Source organism: Lampetra fluviatilis, chromosome 35 (genome assembly GCF_964198595.1).
Source record: "Lampetra fluviatilis chromosome 35, kcLamFluv1.1, whole genome shotgun sequence".
NCBI lineage: Eukaryota > Metazoa > Chordata > Hyperoartia > Petromyzontiformes > Petromyzontidae > Lampetra > Lampetra fluviatilis.
The window spans coordinates 8,535,484-8,556,414 of NC_136309.1; the positions used below are offsets into that span (position 1 = coordinate 8,535,484).

Below are 20,931 nucleotides of genomic sequence, written 5' to 3' on the forward strand. Positions count from 1 at the left end.
ATTAATAAACAAAACATTCCATTTTCAACTGAGAAATGAAGGGAGCTGCTGCAGTGTAATGGTTAGTACACTGGACTTGCAATGCAGAGGTTGCGTTTCGACTCCATATCCCGGCGCAACAGTTGAAATAATTGGTTGGGAAAGTGTCTTGAATTCATCTGTCTCTGGCTACCGAGCACTAACCATTGGTACACCCACAGTTGAATGACATGTTGTAAGTGGTGGGGTGAAGTATGGGACAAGCCCACATTTCAAGGGGTCTGGTCAGGGTAGAAGAGTAGTAGATCGTATACCATCTAAAGCTCTCTCTAGTGGAGGCCCTTCTGTCAGCAATGGCTTGAATAAGAAAATAAATTGCAGGGTTGGCCATTACCTATTAACTAAGAAGCGAAGGCAAATGTACAACGTGATGGCTTAGGTCTCAGTACCATTGTACGTATGCACGTGCCAATCAGTGCATGACTAAAAATCCACTGGAAACAATTACCGGTTACTGACTTTTGGAACCGATTATATAAATTCCGAAAATGTCTATCGGTCTACCTATTATCTTTGAGCAATTCTACTTGATAACCATAGCGAGTACTAGGTGATTGTGTGAAAACAAATGTTTCCAAGCTGGCTTTAGGTATTGGTATTCCACAACACGAAATTTTGGTATAAAACGGTATTTGTTAATATTAGCGGTACTCTATTCACTAATTAAGATTTATATAGATGGTATGTGCATCTGTATTTTGGATGTGTGTGTGTGTATTTTTGTTGAGCAGGGCAGGTGCCATCCGGTCTGGTTTCCCATCCCGATTGTGAGCACTTGCTCTATCCACTGGGCTGTACTGTGGTCATCCGGAGCCTCAAGGGGGCCCGTCAGTCATTTCTGCATGGACATACCAACAACGTGTCTTGTCTGGCTGTGTCTAACAGTGGCCGCTATGTTGCATCCGGTCAAGTTACCTACATGGGCTTTAAGGTACGAAATATAAATCATTGGGGCGGAGTGCTGGTAAATTAGTTATTGCACTGAAGTACAAACCTGGCGACCTAAGATTATTACCAACCATGGCTAATATTATGGCAAATGATATCTGAACTTGTTCTGGTCCCCTCCTTCACCAACATACTCTGATTGAAAAATTAATATATTCTGATTGAAATCTGTTATCTTCATACATACAGTATTATTTTTTTTGTTGCTGAACATTTCCATTATTATTTCTAATTTTAGTTCACTGTCAAAAATTTGAATTCCTATGCCATTTAGTGAAGGCGGACCGAGATTAAATCAAGTCGAACTTAATGTTAAAACCCATAAACTCAAATTTTAGCTTGTTACACTTAATAACTCACACACACACTGTAATTTCATAATTTTCATCTTGGTCCACCTTTATTAATTTCCTGATATATACATATGCTGCTTTGTGTTAATTAGTAAAAGGAGCAGTTGTGTCTCTCCAGAATTCTTTTTTATTTGTCAACAAAAAAAGGAAGTCTCTTAATATCTACAAAAAGCCTTCTCAACATTAACGTGCGTAATTGTAATAATAGGGTTTTCCCCCTTTTTTCTGGTGACAAAACTGAAACCTTTTGCAAGGAATCATGTTTACATTAACCACAATACTTGCAGTCAGAATGCAAACAAAAAAACACTGATAATTCATGCATTGTCCTTGAAACTGATTGGTCCACACCAGAGACAGCTTTCTTTAGAGCCATAGTAACGGAAAATAGAATTGAGAAATCTCATTTGCATTCCACATGCACACAGTTCCTTGTACTTGAATTGTCTTTTGAATGCAGGCGGACGTTATTTTGTGGAATTTTGAGAAGCGTGAGCTACATGCCCGGCTCACTTTGCACAAGGTGAAGGTGGAAGCATTGGCCTTCTCACCGAATGACCTCTACTTGGCGTCCTTGGGAGGCCAGGATGATGGCAGGTATTTTTGTTATTTGGTGTTCATTTTTACTTACATTTAAATCCCCAAAAATAATCAATGATCTTGTCACCTAAAACTGAGAAAAATTACAACCAAACATTGAATATGTTAACTCTAAAATAGACAAGACACAGTATTAATCAAAATTGAAATGGCTTGAATAATTAAATTACCCCTTTGGAACAATGTGATGTGACAGGTTGTGAAGTCGGGTTAGCTTTTATCGCTAGATACTGACATTGGAACCAGATATACCAAATAAGTGTTGCAAATGAGACCGACTGTTCAGCTGTTATATCTCCCAATTAATCAATGACATTGGCCTGCATCATTCAATTTACTTCAAAAGAAAAAGAATGGTAGATAACCATGTAATCCAAGCCAAGCAAAAATGTGTATCTCTTTAAAGTGTGGTGATCTGGAACGTGACTAAGAAGGAAGCTGTGTGTGGCAATGCTGTTTCACTGCCAACGGCTGGCACCACAAACACCGTCCGCTTCACCAACACCAGCGACCTCTCCTTCATTACAGCTGGAAAGTGAGTATCACAGTAGCAATGCATACTACAAGCCTTGAAATGTTTTGTGTGTGAACATGTACTTCACGCGTGAATAAAATATTAAATGGATAAGTATATTGGCTTGGTCAGCTGATCATCTCCAATGATGACTGTGGGCCAGTTGTGAAAATTACACAGTTCTTCAGCAGAAGTAAGTCCACCCATGAGACAACCATTGTTTACTTCCCACAAATGATACATGTTTAGCATTCTGAGGGAGACAACGGGCTGAGTACACTCACAAGTGATATGTTCACTTATGACCTTGGAATTGAGTGCTCTTCAAGATTGTCGCCCAACTGGATCTGAACTCATGTAGCGCATACACTGCACTAAAGATACCGTATACTTTGTGTGTTTATGTATAGAATCTAGGTGTGTGGTTCTATGGCAGAGTTATTGCCTAACAATTAAATCCCTACAGCGGTTAAACCATTATCTGACTGAGTTCTGCATTGTATGAAGTAAACAGCAGAATCTGGTTACACAGCTGACTGACATTGGTCAAATGAGATTAAGAGCTCGATTTGTCGAGCTAGTTTCACTGTCATTCTGCCATTCCTTGGTGGAATGACTGCCAATTCCACAAAAATCGGATATATTCTGAGAAATATATTTAAGTTGCAGCCAATTTCAGTGTGTGCACTAGTAGTAAAGAGCTTAGGAAGCAATTCTTGATGGATCACCGCAAGATGAAGGTTGGTGTGCGATTATGGATTGGGAGTTAATTTGATCATCATCACCTGCAGCAGCAATGTCGTTATGATCATCATTTATTGTCATCAATCATCATCATAATCAACACTTATCTGCTTGTCACAAATTTGGAAAGTCACTTGTGCATTGGTGACTGCTGCAGACCATTGCATCAGGCTGCCAGTCACACAGCAGCAGAAGGCCATAACCCGGCATTATTTCCATGCTATTGCTGACTTCCTTGGAGAGGTAGACACAAGTGCCAATCATACCACACTCCTAGGTGACAGCTTCGTGAAGTGCAAAGGGTCCCATTCTGTAAATGTACCACTTGTGTTTTTATGCTCACCTCAATAACATGTAAACATTCCACTTTCATTTTAGCCTAATCAATCGTGGCTCATATAATAGACTTCACTGCTCAATATGGAGGGAGTGAAAGGCCCTTTGGTCACGGAACCTATTCCGTGCAGCTGTGCCCACAGAAGCATTACAATGATATCGCCACACATCCTATGTGATTGAGCATACAATTGTCATTTTAAAGGCACGCTAGTTCAAGCTTGTCAGATCTGAGGGCAGCTTAATCTAGGCCCAGCAGTACATCAATGGCATTATCATTGCGTGCTGTGTTCCACATTGTGAATAGAATCCCCTGCTCCAGGGAAATAACATCCATTGCACCATGCATCACAATGCAGCGAGGCAGGAGGTGCATGTACCAGCCATGACTATTTTTGAAGGTCACAAGGCATGCCGGGCAGTTATTGGCTGGCCAATCTTTCTTGCCTTGCATTGATCAACACAGTGTCCTCCATTCTGAATTTGAAGTTTTCATGATTGCAAGGATCCATACCCTTTGGTTCTTTCGGTAAAGTGACTTTATCGAAAGAACCAACGAGTACAGTGTCCTCCGCATGCTTGTCTATATGACCTTTTATACTTGCCAATGCCCATTCTCACTGCCACCCCAGTATACCACACAGCGCATGCACACTTGCAGTTGTAACCCTCATAGACACCAGCTGGGCTACAGGGGGCAACCTCTGTGCTGCTGTGTGAATGGCATGCACGGTGCACGTGCAGAAAGATGTAGCGATGAATGTGATGATGATGGTGGTGGTACTGATAGCTGGTGATGATGTATGTGCACCCATGGGTCTGAAGATAATTTGTGTTGATGTGGGGATACACACCTGAACAAACATGGCACTGAAATTGCAGTCCTGGTACAAATATAAAAATGATGGGTTTTTTTGGAACAAAAAAATGCCTGAATGCAAACAATGACTAAAATTAGCAATGTGCAAAACATTCATCTAAACAGGCATATCTGAAGCCAACATACAAAACACAGCAGGAACAAATATTAGTTAATCCTTCCAAACCCGGGGATGCTGAGTCTCTTTGACCAGGTCTGTAATGAGGGGTGTGGTGGGAGTTGGCCTGCTCGTCCAGAGGGTGCTGATGATGGTGTTGGCTGCATGGGGGGTGGGGGGGGACGGTGGTCTTGGTTGCTGGGCAATCCGCCGGTTCCTGATTGGCTGCCGGATGTTTTTTGTAATGGGACCACCCATTCCTCATGGAGAATCAGGCCAACAACTGCTGTGTGAATTTGTTGTAATAATTTTTTTGGGAATTTCCACATAACACCGAAATTTTGCAAAAGTGTGGAAGCAAACTTTTACATGATTCGGATTTAAACACTGTTGATTGATGATGACTCGCGATGATGTTGCTGTTACAATCGCTAATGATCCACCAACCCCCAATCCACCAAATCACACTAACCCCTCTTCCTTTGGCTGTCATTCCCCAAAGAATTGGGGGGCCCAATCCATCTCTAAATATATGGATTGGGCCCCCTTTAACTTTTGAATGCAGTATATGTATCATTGTATATCTGCACAGAATGGTATCCATAAATATGCATTTTTTCAGTTTAGAGTCGATTCAGACATGCTTGTTTTCCAAAGACGAAGTGTATAATAAACATTTTGTATTGTTTGGAAGAAATTACAATATGTGAAGGCATAACATATTTTTTTAAGAATATAAAGACTTGGCTAGTTACCAAAATAACAAAAATTTGTGTTGAAAATGTAATAAAATTGTATATTTTAAATTTGTTTATTACTTGAATTAAAGCTTTCGTGACTGCAGGAATTCATATTCTTTAGGTGTTTCGGTAGAGCCACGTAGATAAATAAATAAATAATAACATATCACGACGTTTCGATCGCAACACAAGCAATCGTCATCAGGTGAAAAATATAGCGGGAGAGCTACTGAGGCAGGAAAAAATATAGCAGGAGAGCTGCTGAGGCAGGACGTTATAAAGGTTTGAGATGGGTGTCGCCCAAGGGTCATAAGCGAAGTGGGCGGGGTTAGAGATGAAATTTGCATGTAAATGTAAAATCGGAGAGCTGAGCTACCTCCACGATGACGAAGCTGTGGAGGTGGCCATTTTATTGTGAGAGATTAGTATGTCAATGTAAGAAAATCGAAAACCACCACCACATCAAGGAAAACGAGCAACGGTGGCTGTGTTAGTGAGACATTTAGCCTGTTAATATACAGACATTTAACCTGTTAATGTAATTCAGAGAGTCGAAAATAACTGCGTAAGCAAAATGGGCGGGGCTAGAGATGAAATTTGCATACAAATGTAAGATCGGAGAGCTGCGCTACTACCACGATGACGAAGCTGTGGAGGTGGCCATTGTATTGTGAGAGATTAGCATGTCAATGTAGGAAAAACGAAAACCACCGCACATCAAGGAAAACAAGCAATGGTGGCTGTGTTCGTGAGACATTTAGCCTGTTAATGTAAAGACATTTGACCTGGTAATGTAACTCAGAGAGTCGAATATAACTGCTAACATCGGCAGGTAGGATGGAAACATCACAGCCAGATATGACTTAAACTGGTTAATAACATCCTTCCAATGATTGCTCAGTTTGTACCCATCTTCTCGGTTGAAATTGTGTCTGTGTTTATATATCTGGATGGCTTCATGAACGAATCTTTGCTGATAGCCAGTTGGATTGCAGAGTACCTTCGTCTTGGAAAAATATATTTTGTGTGTGCCCACAGCGTTAAAACAATGTTCACGAACACGGTCCGAGACATACCGCTTAGTTTCCCCAATGTGACTACTGCCGCAGACACAGTTTAGTTTGTAGACACCAGGGTATTGCATGTCAGGGATCAAATCCTTCACAGATCTGATCAGATCACGAATTTTATGTACTGTGTTGAATCGAACCTGGGTCTTGTGTTTGCTCATGATTTTGGAAATCTTTTTGGTAACCCCTGTTATGTATGGCAAGATGATAGTTTTGATTGGGTCCTCAGACGGTTCTTTCCCAACGATTGGATGATAGCTCTACGGATTGTGTAGTCTTAATATCCATTCATCTTGAGGGCTTGGTGTACGTGCTCCAGTTCACTGGCTAGGTGGTGATGGTCGGAAGTATAATGAGCTCTATGGTGTAGAGTTTTGATGAGGAAATTCTTCTGGGATGGATGGTGGTGGGAGTCAGGTTTTAGGTAGGCATCTGTATGGGTGGCTTTCCTGTAGACAGTATCCCATTGAGCCATCTTGTCTCTTTTCGATTAAAACCTCCAAGAATGGTAACTTTCCATCCTTTTTCACCTCCATGGTGAATGCTTACCCCGAGCTCTCAATACTCTGATAGTGCGCTGTTTTTGAGTTGTACACCTTTTGGCGTCATCTGGTCCACACCCGAGACAGCTTTAACAAAAGCTGTCTCGGGTGTGGATCAATCAACTTGAAGGACAGTGCATATCATTATTATTATCAGAGTTGTTTCTTTTTGTTTGCATTTTCACTGCTTGTGTTGTGGTTATTGCAAACATGATGCCTTGGATAAAAGTGTCAGTTTTGTACCAGTTTAAAGGGTAAAAACCCACTACTATATTTTGCCACTGGTAAAGGAGGTCTCATAGTGTAAATGTTTACCCCGAGCTCTCAATACTCTGATAGTGCGCTGTTTTTGAGTTGTACGCCTTTTGGTGTCATCTGGTCCAACACCTATGGAGACTAGGCTCTAAGAAAAGCTGTCTCGGGTGTGGACCAATCAACTTCAAGGACAGTGCATATCATTATCAGAGTTGTTTCTTTTTGTTTGCATTTTGACTGATTGTGTTGTGGTTATTGCAAACATGATGCCTTGTATAAAGGTGTCAGTTTTGTACCAGTTTAAAGGGTAAAACCCTACTACTAAAGATACCAAGTTAGCTGAGTTAAGTACAACTGAGGTGGTCTTACCAGTGAATGGTTGTAAGGTCTCAGTCAGAAATCGGGCCAGCTTGTAGGTGGGTGAGTCAATGGTGGAGATGATAGGACGGAGTGGTGTACCTTCTTTATAAATTTTGGTAAGCCATAAAATATGGGTGGTCTAGCAGCAGAGGGGGTTAAGGAAAGCCGCTTGGTTGGTTCGATTAAAAATGTCGAATCAGGCGGTTGGTAGGATCTCTATTGATTTTGGTATAGCTGCCATCATTAAATAGGTCCTGAATTTTGTTATAGCATGTGGTTTTGTCCATGATGATAGTGGCATTGCCCTTGTCGGCTGAGAGGATGACTATTTAATCTCTCTTTTTTAGTTGAGAAAGCTCAAAACGCTTATCATTGCTAATGTTGCTAATAGGTGTCAGCGTTTTTGAGGATTGCAGCGATATCCGATCTTGCCACGTCTGCAGGCATGTGTCCGAAACCCTTAAGGGCTATGTCAACCTGGGCAATTATATCATCAACTGGGATGAGTTTAGGGGTGACTGCGAAATTCAACCCTTTAACTCGAACCGATTTTAGGCTGCTGGAAATTGGGCTGTTACTCTGATTGATTGTCACCGTCTAACTTTTTAATGTGTGGATCTGACTTCTTCTTAGAAAGGAGGTTGAACTTGGAAATCAGGTTATCTTTGCATTAAGCTGACATTGAGGCGGCTGAAGAGGCTGTCATGTTATCTACATGGTCCCAATCAGATGTAGACATTTTTTCTGTCAATGTTAAGTGTGATTGCAAGAGAGTCTTGTCTAAATTGTTTAGTTCAAATCGGTGCAATCTTATTCTCTCTGAGATCAGGGCTAGGTTGGCCCTGAAAAAAATCCGTTTAGCAATTGGAGAAGTGACAGCAGCAGATGTCAGTGTAAAGGAGATCGGTATAGACCTTAGTGTCGCGGCATCTCTTCAGAATAGTGAGCGACTCGATCAGATGAGCCTTCTTGTCTCGAAGTATATTAAAAGATCTAATAGTTGTGTGGAAACCCTCCCCGTGACTGCAGGAATTCATATTATTTAGGTATTTCGGTAAAGCCAAGTAGATAGAAAAATAATAAAAATATGACGTTTAGATTGCAACACAAGCAATCGTCATCAGGTGAAAAAATATAGCGAGAGAGCTACTGAGGCAGAAAAAAATATAGCAGGAGAGCTGCTGAGGCAGGATGTTATAAAGGTTTCAGATGGGTGTAGCCCAAGGGTCATAAACGAAGTGAGCCAACGTTGCTCGTTTTCCTTGATGTGGCGGTGGCTCTCGTTTTTCTTACATTGACATGCTAATTTTATATTAACAGGCTAAATGTCTCACTAACACAACCACCATTGCACGTTTTCCTTGATGCGGCGGTGGTTTTCGTTTTCCTTAGATTGTTGACATGCTAATCTCTCACAATACAATTGCCACTTCCACAGCTTCGTCGTCGTGGAGGTAGCTCAGCTCTCCGATCTTACATTTACATGCAAATTTGATCTCTAGCCCCGCCCACTTCGCTTATGACCCTTGGGCTACACCCATCTCAAACCTTTATAACATCTTGACTCAGCAGCTCTCCTGCTATATTTTTTCACCTGATGACGATTGCTTGTGTTGCGATCGAAACGTCGTGATATTTTTAATATTTTTATATCTACGTGGCTTTACCGAAAGACCCAAAGAATATTTGTGTATTACTATCGTAATTCTATAAAAATACAATACATTCCAAAAAAAATCTGTTCAAAGTAAAATTTTAATTGATTCAATTGCTTTTAAAAACACATTCAAACAACATAATTCAACACAGTTCTGATAACCCGAAGTATGTTGTGCCTAAGCAAGAATGTATAAACTTTACGTTTTTTCAATGTAAATTACGACATATTAACTGTAAAATATGTTTTCAATTGACAGTATGACTCATGACTCATTCGCTATATATCTACCAGTGGTTGTCAAACATTCAGATGCTATGAGCGACATCGCATTCACAGGGCTGAGAGCCACAAGACATGCGCTGAGTGGGTCACGCACGATGGTCATCTCGGGTGGTTATGGTTCACTCACCCTAATTGGCTGTGGAGTTTAAAATGTAGCATTCTGTAAGAGCAGCCCTGGAGTACTCGTGTCTGGCTCCGCTGCCAGGGCCGAGTTACCGGAACTGCTCCCACTTCAAAATTACGTTGTTCCTGAAATTGTATTATTGAGCTGCACCTAGTGATGGGTTGTTTGGCCACTACTGCCATGTGCACTGTGGCAGATTCAAGTGAACACCACTGATGCACTGGCACAGCGGTTCACGAGTACGTGTGCGTTAGCATGCACCATCAATTTTCCCCCTTTAAATTTATTTGGTTACTTAGTATCTCATGAGGTGTGTGAAACATTTTGTCTTTTATGTGCTCCAAACTTTATACTGATACTACAGTCTTTGCTAGAAAGTGTTCTCATATTTACAGTTATGATATTATTGTAAAAAACACTTTTCTGAATAACAATATCGAGGTACTAAAAGAGAAATTGCTTAATTTTCTCATCGAGTAACATTTGATATGTTGTCGTGAGAGTGAAACACAACATGCAACACAAACATTCTTCATATTTTGGAAACTGCACTTTTCTCATCAACTTTTATGTGCTTCTTATAATATTCCTCAGTGACACCATTCGGGTATGGCAACTGGACGTCCCCAACCGTAAAATTCGACCTACAGACTGCCAGACAGGTCAACTTAAGAGGATAATCAAGTGTGTGGCAGTAAGTAGATATCCTCCATCCTTGTACTCATTCCTTCTTGCATTTGTGGCAGAACAAATCATGTATATGTTCAACCACAGGTATATGCATGATATGATGTTCCTTTGAAATTAATAATAATTACAGCCATTTTTCATCCACGATTGGATTCAGGTTTTCCATGTAAGTTTGTATGGTTTTATTTTTTATTGTCTTACTTCACCGCATTGGATGGCAGGGTGCCTCAGATCAGTTGCGATGTCACTTATTTACGATAAACAGTTATGGAAAAGTAATTAAACCTTTTTTTGTTTTGTGTGGGCTTGCCTTGATGTCAATTATCTGTTTTACGGATTTATTCAGCTGGTAATGAATAAACTCAAATTTATATGATGAATTAGGAATAGTTTTAATTCCTCCACAACAAACATTTGCTTAATACTGTGCTCTGCATGTGAATATGTTAACATTGCCAATCCAGCCTTGTTATGTTCAGGCATTACTCAAACATTCCTACAGAGTGGGTCAGAAGCCAGATATATGAAATTTAACTGTCAGATTTTTCCAATAACTTGAAGCCTCCACCTTCCCTTGTGACACCTTTCCTGGATTTTAGGCATTAGAAGTGTGATGGCCTCAGCACAATTGTCAATGGCTTATGTAAAAAAAAAAAGATCTTTAAAATGGTTCATAGCTGTAATGTCCTCTCTGGGTCAATGAACTTTGGGATGTGTGGAGGGATCCAGAATGGAGGATTGTCGCCCGTTTGTTCTTGGATGCAAATATTACATTTGGATAAACCGTTATTTGTGAAAAACCTCAACGGTCATGGTGGTGGTGGTGCTTGTTGTCCGAGTCTAGGTGGCACCAGATGACAGCTTCTTTTACTGTGGCACCACAAGTGGAGACATCTTGAAGGTTAATCTCAAAACGAAGCTGCTCAACAGCTATGGTCCGGAGAAGAACAAGTTCACACTGGTAACATGTCTTTGTTTTTAAATAAAATATAAAGCTACTGAAAAGCAAAGTAAAATGTTTACCGTATCGACTGGTCTTGACCTCAGAAACCAAGTGCAATCCACTTTTCCACTAACATTGTTACACACATGCATGAAACTGCTGAAACTACGGCTCTACCCTTCTGCTGTGACCCCTTCATCTTTGAACGGATCATCATACATCATTATCACCTTCATTTTTTTTATCTGCATCTCCAACATCCATTATTGTCTTATCATTATCCATCCTCTTCATCATTATCATCATCCTGTTATCATGATTATCTCATGTTTTCCTGCATATTCATCATAATTTTGTGTGTTTAGTGTATTGTCCTTCCCCCGCACCCCTGATTTGCACGATTAGCATCGTACGGTGCAAAAGAAGCTCAACATGTATATCATCTCCATAGTCAATTTATTATCTTTCTTCCTCTCCATGCTTGATCCTGTTATCCATGGGTGACCGTGTGAACTTCATTAGCATTGTCATCATAATCTTATCAGCATCATCTTTATCATCTTGCTGTGGAAAACAGGAAAAATATTGCCTATCTTTAACTCCTCATCTGGAATATGTGTGAATCAATAGGAGTGCTGATCAATTGATAATATTGAAGAATAACGGTTCAGCCAAAAGAACTGGGACATTATAAAATCATGGAAAAGAGTGTCACGTATCAGAGATATTTCACTATACACAGTTTCAGTGGAAATCACTGGATGATGTTGCAGATCGTGGACAATAGGTAATATAGTCTTAACTGACTTTATGTTTTCAAAAATAAATGGTGATGAAACAACTTTGGCTCTGAACTACATAAATGATCTTTCCAGCCTCTTTATGACATAAGATCTCACTATCTTGATTCATAGATGCATGTCACTTTGACACGTGGTCCCCTGACGCATTCAAATGTATTTTAAGTGGAGTCTCCAGCTATGAGTCATTCCATCTAAATTATTTACAACTCTGCATTAAACAACACTGGCCAAAAATATTAACCTACTATATTTTTTATTATTGTAATGCTTGAGATGGAATTTGTATTGTCATACTGGTGAAACTTGGGTGGAGTGGTGGCATTCTGGTTAGTGCACTGTGCTATGATCCCAATGATCTGAGTTTGGTTTTCAGTCATGGCTTGCATAAGTGGACATAGTCCACTTGTTGGTATAGTAGCGTAGAAAATGTGACTTTACCGAAAGAACTAAAGAGTAATTTCTGCAGTCACGAAAGCTTCAAATCAAGTATGGATTTTGTCCGTGAACCAGAGCAGAAATTGGTATCACCTAAGGTAGTAAAACGTTAGCGATACCAATGTGTAATACAAATACATTATTTGATAACCACACTCATTTCAAATGGTTATCACATTATTCACTGTTGCTGGTCATTTAAAGACATTGAAACCACGAAAGTGATGTCACCCCGGGTGGTATTGATGAGTTAAATATCTGGTCTGGACTCATGGAAATACGAGTGCATAAATATGACCTTTATATAATATATTAGATCATATATATAGCAGTTGGGCTCTAACCTCGTTTTAAAATACACAAATCTACAATTGTATTCTATTTTACACCTCTCCAATGTGTTTCTGGGTTGTACCGTGTGTTGTTTGGCACGATGTCCAATGTTTCACTCCACTTGCTGGGAGCTCCTTCAGGAGCAAACGTCGGACCTAAATGCCGAACAACAAATATAGTACAACCCAGAAACACATCGGAGAGCCCTTCAGCACAATCGTAAAAACATATGCAGTCTATAGTAGACCGCATAATAAAACAGGTTATTCAAGACACCGACGCATGCATGTTATATACTGTATATGTACATATATATTTTACTGGTAGGAACGAAGTGGACCAGCCTACAATAGATTATATCTTCCGTCCGTTTGTCCGTCCGTCCGTGTAGCAACATCGCCCCCTACTGCAAACACTTGGCATGACCCTACAAAAACCTTTAGACTCTGTGAGGCTTTCCTGGCTAAACAAGTGTAACATTCCCTTATAATTCCCTCAGATAGCTTTTAATTAAAACATTTAAATTAATGAGGCTTTCCTGGCTAAACACGTGTAACATTCCCTTATAATTCCCTGAGATAGCTTTTAATAAAAACTTTGAAAATAAATAAAAAACTCACAGCGCCCTAAAGCCTACAGCTAGGCCTAAAGCCTAGAACTAGGCCTCAAAGTCTCCCTTCGTATCGTACCCCCGCGTGTGTGCAAGGGAGTTAATGTTTAACAATGTTACATTCCTTGATGCTTTTAAATAGAAACATTTAAATTTAAAGCTTTTACATAAATAATAAAAACATTTAAATTAAAAATTAACTCACGGCGGCCTAAAGCCTACAGCTAGGCCTCAAGCCTTGAACAACGCCTTAAACTCTCCCTTCATATCGTTCCCCCATCGTGTGTGCAAGAGAGTTAATGTTTAACAATGTTACATTCCCTGATGCTTTTAAATAGAAACATTTAAATTTAAAGCTTTTACATAAATAATTAAAACAGATAAATTAAAAATTAACTCACGGTGCCCTAAAGCCTATAGCTAGGCCTAAAGCCTAGACCTAGGCCTCAAACTCTCCCTTCGTATCGTACCCCCGCATGTGTGAAAGGGAGTTAATGTTTAAAAATGTTACATTCCCTGATGTTTTTTAGTAGAAACATTTAGATTTAAAGCTTTTACATTAAAAAAACAACTCCCTACCCCCTCCTCGTCGGCGGCTTTCCAGCCTAGAGCCAGGCCTGGGAATCTCTCCCCCGCTAGGGGTGTATTGGGCGGGGCTACAGCGGCAGGGGGCGGGGCTACGTGGGGCTGGGCGGGGCAACGGCGGCAGGGGGCGTGGGCACGAGGTGGAGGGCGGGGCTACGCGGGGTTGGGGCGGGGTTACGGCGGTAAGGGGCGGGGCAACGAGCTGGGGCCGGAGACACCGAGATGGGGCGGGGCCACGGGTGGCCGGGGCGGGGTTACGCGGGTGGAGGGCGGGGCCACGGGGCATCCACTTATTGGCGGCCATTTTTTGCCATTTCATTTTATTATAGCCATTCAATTGTTCGTTCCTACCAGCCCACCCCGCAGGGTCCTGTTAATCGTGGTTTGGTGGTAATTAATTGAAGGTGGAGGGGTTACCAGCCCCTCGCACCCGTCCAGAGCTCCCATTTGGCTGCTGTCGTGGTTACAATGGCCATGAAGGAAAAGGCCAATCTAAATTGGCCCTCCCCCCACGGCACTGCCCACCACAGCGTTGCCGTCTGGCACCACGAAGAGGGAGGAGGTTGTTTTTGCTGGACAAAAAAAATGTATTAAGCTTGTGCCGGAGGCCCCGGGGTGGCAGGTGACTATGATGTCTCCTGGCCAAACCCCATTTGGCAGAGCCAGGAGACTGAATCCTTACCCTTGGGGCTCCTCCAGAAGTAACAAAAAGCCACTACATATGGCCACGTGGAATGTTCAAACGCTCACTGCGGAGGAGAGGCTGCCACTCCTCTGTCAGGAGCTGGACCGGTACCACCTAGATCTCTGGTATTCAGGAGGTCCGGTGGACCGGCTCTGGCTCCTGCTACCACGAGGGGTGGACAGTCCTTGACTCGGGGCAGGAGACTGATAAACAACAGGGAGTGAAGGGGGCGTGGGCGCGTGGCGGTGAGGTGTGGGAAGATGTAAGCCCCAGACTACTTTGGGCTCGCCTTCCCATCAACCAGAGGTGAGGAGTGGTGGTTATGGTTACTTATGCCCCCACCGAAGACGAGCATCCGTGGAGGGATGCAGCAAGGCCGATGAGTCAGATTCCTTCTATGAACTCCTGTCACAGGTGCTGGCCAAAGCGGCCCCTCGGGATAGAGCCATCTTGTTGGGTGACTTCAATTCCCGAGTTGGTCATGATGCTAGCACCTGGTCTGGAGTGATTGGAAGGCATGGGCCAGATCAGCTCAATAACAATGGTAGGAGGCTGCTTGATTTTTGTGCAGCACATAGGCTTGTAATTACCAACACGCTGTTCCGGCATCGGCATATCCACACAACATCTTGGATGCATGCCGGGTCCAAGCAAGAACATCTGCTGGACTACATAGTGACGGAACAGCAGATGCGGGCCCATGTCCTTGACACCAGGACCTACCATGGAGCTGATATGTCCACTGACCATCGACTTGTCATCTATAAAATGTGCCTGCCATTTTTCCACTCCGGTGGGTGTACACCCAGGACACCATTCAAACCCATAGTGGCATGGTCTCAGCTAGGTGATGAAAGTTCCAAGCGAGAATTTCATCATCACTTTCTGCTGGGGTTGGCATCGTTCCCCACTCCTCCTGATGTCGAGGGGAAATGGGCCAGGTTTAGGACTGTGGCTCATGCAGCTGCAATGGCTGCTTTGGGTACACGGTCCAGACCTCCCCAGAGACCCTGGCTGACAGAGGAGGTGTTCAGGCTGGCTGAGAAAAAGCGACAGGCCCACTCTCATCGTGTACAGCATCCCACGTCAGAAAATGAGGAGGCTTACCGCAGCCTTCGCTCAGAGTTTCGGAGAGCCGTGAGGTGCTGCAAGGATAGTTGGTGGTCGCGGGTTGCTGAGGAGATGGAGTCTGCCTCAATGGCCTGCGATCACAAATTGCTCCTTAACTCTATCAAAAAAGTAACCTGCAGTGCCACACCTATTGTCATTATTAGGGGAAAGAACGGTGATCCAATCTCCGACCCCCAGGAACAGGTTTGCAGATTTGCTGGGCATTTTTGTGAGGTCCTGGGGGAGGGGAAATCCCTCAGCCTGGAAAACATCATGGGACAAAGTGGGGATGACCCTGCTGAGGCTGCGGTGCCTCAAACATTGGAAGATGTCACCCCCTATGAGTGGCTGGCTGAGGTGCCATCTGTTGAGGAAGTACTGAAGGCGATCCAGAGCCTGAGACCAGAGAAAGGCACCAGGCAGAGATGATCTCCCAAGCGAAATGCTGAGGGAGGGTGGCATTTGTGCACAGACTGCCCTACATGACATCATAACAACAGTCTGGACCACTGGACGGGTTCCGCAGAATTGGAAGGATGCCCTGGTGGTCCCCCTATTTAAGAAGGGGGGCCACCAGCAGAGGTGTAAGAAATTCCAACAAGACCTACATCTCTGTTTTATTAACCTGGTCAAGGCCTATGATGCCATCAGTAGGCTTGGGCTCTGGGTTCTTCGTACTTTCGGAGTCCTTGACCCGCTGCTGGTGAGCGGGCCCGGGTAAAACTGCGTGGCTAAGAGTCGGAGCCATTCCCTGTTCACCTTGGGGTGCGACGGGGATGTCCTCTGGCTCCCACATTAATTATTTAACATCTATTTCGACCACGTTCGTGAAGCCTTCAATAGCTGTACCGGAGGAATTTCCATCTGGTACAGATACAATGGGAGACTGATGCCTGGGTGCGGAAAAGGGATAGCTCCCTATTGCTCAACCATGTTATGTATGCCGATGATCTGGTAATTGCTGCTCACTCAGAGGAGGAGATGGAGACGCTGCTGCTGAACCTGGAGCTTGCCACTAAGAGGTGGGGACTTATCATCAGCCCCACCAAAACTAAGCACCTGCCTGGGTATTTTGTAGCATTGGACACTCCACCCCCACAACTCCCAATTGGTGATAGGGCAGTTGTGAAGAGAGTGGAGAGTTTCCCATACCTGGCCAGTGTGCTCATGACCGGCTCCGCTTTGACAGCAGAGGTCTCACTCCGAATCAGTAGAGCGGCATTATCTTTTCATCGGTTGTGTAAAGCTGTGTGGAAGCTACCTGGTCTGTCGCCCCGCACGAAGCTTCAGGTCTTCTCGGCCACAGTCATTCCCTCCCTTCTCTACGCTTGCGAAACGTGGACCCCCCTAATGGAACATCTTCGCCGGTTAGAAACATGTAGGCTTGCCTGCCTACGATCCATCCTGGGTTTAACCAGGCTGGATTGTATGAGGAGCTCACATATCCTTGAAATATCTGGACAAAGTCCCATCGGTGAGCTCCTCCGGCAGGCAAGGCTGCATTGACTGGGTCATATAGCCCGCATGCCCAGCCGCTGCATGCCTAAACAGCTTTTGTTCGGCCAGATAGAGGGGGCTAAACAAGCGCAGCACAGGCTAGAGAAGAGATGGAGTGATGTGGTACAGGAGGATGTGGAGCTGAGTGGACTTGTCGATGACTGGTACCAGCAGTGTCAAGATTGGCCTCTGTAGAGGAGGCTCGTGAAGGACGCTACTGGGCAGTTGGAGGCAGTCGCCCTCCAACAACAACGGAGGCGGGAGGAGTGACGCTCAAAACAACGAGCGGAGTGCCAGGTGGCTAAAGCACAGGAAGTTGGCACAGTAGAGGGCACAGGTGGTGCATCAGCCAGTCATCTCAGTCAGTCGACCCGTGGCACCTGGGTCTGCCTCGTGACCTCCTGCCAGAGGGCGTTTGACACTTCACTTGGCCTCAACGTGCAAATAGCTTGGCACAAACGTCGTGGTGATGTCACCGCCACTTAGTAGCGAATGGCGGTTGTTGTATATATATGAAGGCCCCAGGGGGAATAGTAGTTAGAATATGCTTCTCACAATTGGAAGGTGCAAGTTTATATTGCAGTCAAGCGTAGACAACCTTTCTACCCTACAGGCTTGATAAATGAAAAGCAATTTGTGGGAAGTCAGTGGTGGTTGTTCTGCCCATACCTCTGCCACGTGAATGGGGATTGTAATCAAAGGGCCAGTAGATGAACCACTCGCATATGAAATTGAAAATCACCTCGAGCCTTTACAGTAATAAGGCTCTTTCAAAGGAAACATTAAAAGATTACTGAGCTGTAACATAAATACACAAAACAAGTACCCAAACACATATCTTAACACAAATATTATATATTCACCAGACTAAATTTTACAAATATATTTTTATGGTGAAAAAAGCTTACATTTCCCAGTTATGAATGTAATCCTGGACCTCATAATTGCATGACTTTAGAAATGTAAAACGTGCCAGTAACAGATAACCAAAAAATTCAGGCAAAAAAATGCATAAATGATATTACTCAGGGTGCTCAGAGACTGATGGTGACCCTATTAAGTTACCAGTTTACAAATTCAAATCTTGATTTAGCTGATGATGCTTTATTGCTTTACAGTTAATTCAACATGTTTTTCATGCTGTAATTAATACGTACATTTCTATTTGGAGACAAATGTTGACAGGAAAATTCCACACTCGTAAATCTAATCCTACACCTTGTAATTCAATGGTGAAGTTCACAACAAAATATGATAGGAAGGCATTGTAGATTTAATCGGAAAGATGTCACGGTGGGTGAGATACGTGTGCAGCATGGAACAGGGCATATTATGAGTGCTGTTTCATCTGAAGCAGCACACTGCTTAAGCACACTGCTTGATATTGGTCAGATTTTGATCAATACATTGGCAAGCATAAGTGATATCTGTAAATATGACGATTTTATGGGTGCTATTGACAAAAAATAGCATAAAACTACAATGTGGTGAAAGCCAAAAACATACGTATCATTGACTTAAAGCTTTTTTTAAGCAATCGTATTCTCACCTGAAGACGATTGCTTGTTTTGCGATCGAAACGTCATGATATTTTTTATTATTTTTATATCTACGTGGCTTTACCGAAAGACCCATAGAATATACGCATCAATGTGTTGGCTATGAAAACCTTTGTTTGAGTTAGGTTATAATTGTTATGCGATTATGAATGTACTTACATTGGAGTGGACACATCTTCTTTCGTATGGCTGACGGAGATGCAGAGCAACAACTACAATTTCACATTGAAGTGGTCAAGCCAGATAACCGCGTTAGAAGCAGCGGAGTGTATCGCTGTAATGCAGGGGCGGTTTCTTCATTAGGGCGATTGGGCGACGCACCACCAATGTCATTCAACCACAGAGTCACACTAGCCGTCACTGTGCCTCTGGATATAGTCCAATCAGCGTCATGCTACGTTCTGTGGAGTACCGCCTCTTTTTGGGCGATTTCCCTCCAGCTGAGAATCGTCCCGAGTGGTCCCATAGACTTACATTCAAAGATGTTTTTTTTCGAACGGGGGCGCTGCAATGCATTCTCTATGGCTTCCGGGAGGGCTCGCCCTAACGTGCTTACGTCATCATACGTGCTTACGTCATCATACGTAAGCACGTTTCATCCAACAATATAATTTGTCGCCACCTAGTGGAATCTTTAATAAAAGAAACTTGAGTGATTTGTTTTAATAGTGAGTATAGAAACAAACAAGATGTATTGTAAGAGTCACTTTATTTTTCATTAATATTAAAGAAGTGAAGTTGCCTTTACATGCTTAAGCTGTTAATTTATCCATTGCATGGGTGGACCTTATCCTTATCAATCATCCAGACATTTGCCCCCCCTGAGAGATTTTGCAGGAGCCGCCACTGCTGTAATGTCTCCTTCGTTTTTGTGGATCGGGCATTGCGTCGTTATGTGTTGACGCAATGCTCGATCCACAAATAAGAATGAGACATTACAGTGATACATGGACACATAAGTTGGTGACAAAGGGAAGGTGGTGGGATATTGTGTGAGCTGAATTCAAAAGTTGGGGGTCAACTCTACATTAATTGTCGGATCTTGCAAAAGGAAGAAAGTGATGACAAGGTGCAGTGCCATTCGCAGCACTTGCTGTGATGACCTTTTCATCTTGAATGTAATATTTATGACCAAAAACCTTAGACCGCCTGAAAATCACAAAAATACATAGTATACTGACTATATTCTTTGCTTTACTTGTTTTTATTGTTATGATTAATAACAACATGGATTAAAACAAATCTTTTTACAGCTCTTTTTGAAGCCACAGTTTGATAACAGTCTGTTTACTCGCCCTTGGTAATGGAGGTTGTGTAACGCTCGTAGGGCAGGTGCAGTGAGATGAGGGGCCCAGGATTGGTTTGGATATCACGCTGAATTGATGTTAACCATGACTGCCAATGATGCTCAATCCCACTCCATGTTCATGTTATTAAGTTGCAAATGTATATACTTTTAATGAAGGTAATAGCAAAAACAACGATTTGATATTCTAAAACTTGAAAAAAATACTTTCCAATCCACGTGTTCGAAATTTTTTTTTTTTAAATGTCATCGCCTTGGTAATGCATCTATTCCAAGCCATAGGTATTGTAAAATTGTTGGGCTCCCGACTGCCCTCATGTCACCGTTTGGTGTTGTGACCCCTGGGATTCGATCATGTGGCATGCTACAAATGTTGAAGTTCTTTCCTCATGATTTGACACGCTCATCAATAATCCTCTTCACGGTGAATAATTCATCCACATTTCCTGCAGTTCTTTTAACCAATTCAGCAGTGTGACGGGGACCGTTCAAATATTCTCAATGGCATTGTGTATATTCTTTTCAGAACATTACACCACTTAACATTTATTTTTATTTAACTCGGTTCGTATAATGTTACTTTTTAATAATCTGTTGTTGGATTTTGTATTTAGATCGTGAAAATACATTCCCCTGCTCATGTAACGTAATGTAAATAGTCATTTAACAAATGCAAAATCATGCTAATAGAATCTCTAATGCGCATTTCTGACTCGTCACACTGTGTTTTTAAAATTAATTTTAAGGTCTCTCTTGAAGCGGTTGAACTCAAGGTTTTGTGTTCTTGAGTTTGTCGGGTAGTAAAATCCACGTGAAAGGGCCCACCTTCTG

The 20,931-nt window shown here is 42.6% G+C and overlaps 1 protein-coding gene across 1 annotated transcript in view; it reads left to right on the top strand.

The window, feature by feature from the left end:
* The window catches only part of CFAP52 (cilia and flagella associated protein 52), a 76,517-nt gene that overhangs the window by 6,847 nt on the left and 48,739 nt on the right, over nucleotides 1-20,931 (top strand). Inside the window, exons 2-6 of the mRNA XM_078872898.1 lie at nucleotides 771-970; nucleotides 1,801-1,937; nucleotides 2,347-2,475; nucleotides 10,139-10,238; nucleotides 11,079-11,195. Of these exons, the coding sequence (XP_078729024.1) occupies nucleotides 771-970; nucleotides 1,801-1,937; nucleotides 2,347-2,475; nucleotides 10,139-10,238; nucleotides 11,079-11,195 (683 nt within the window). The remainder of the gene's footprint in view (nucleotides 1-770; nucleotides 971-1,800; nucleotides 1,938-2,346; nucleotides 2,476-10,138; nucleotides 10,239-11,078; nucleotides 11,196-20,931) is intronic.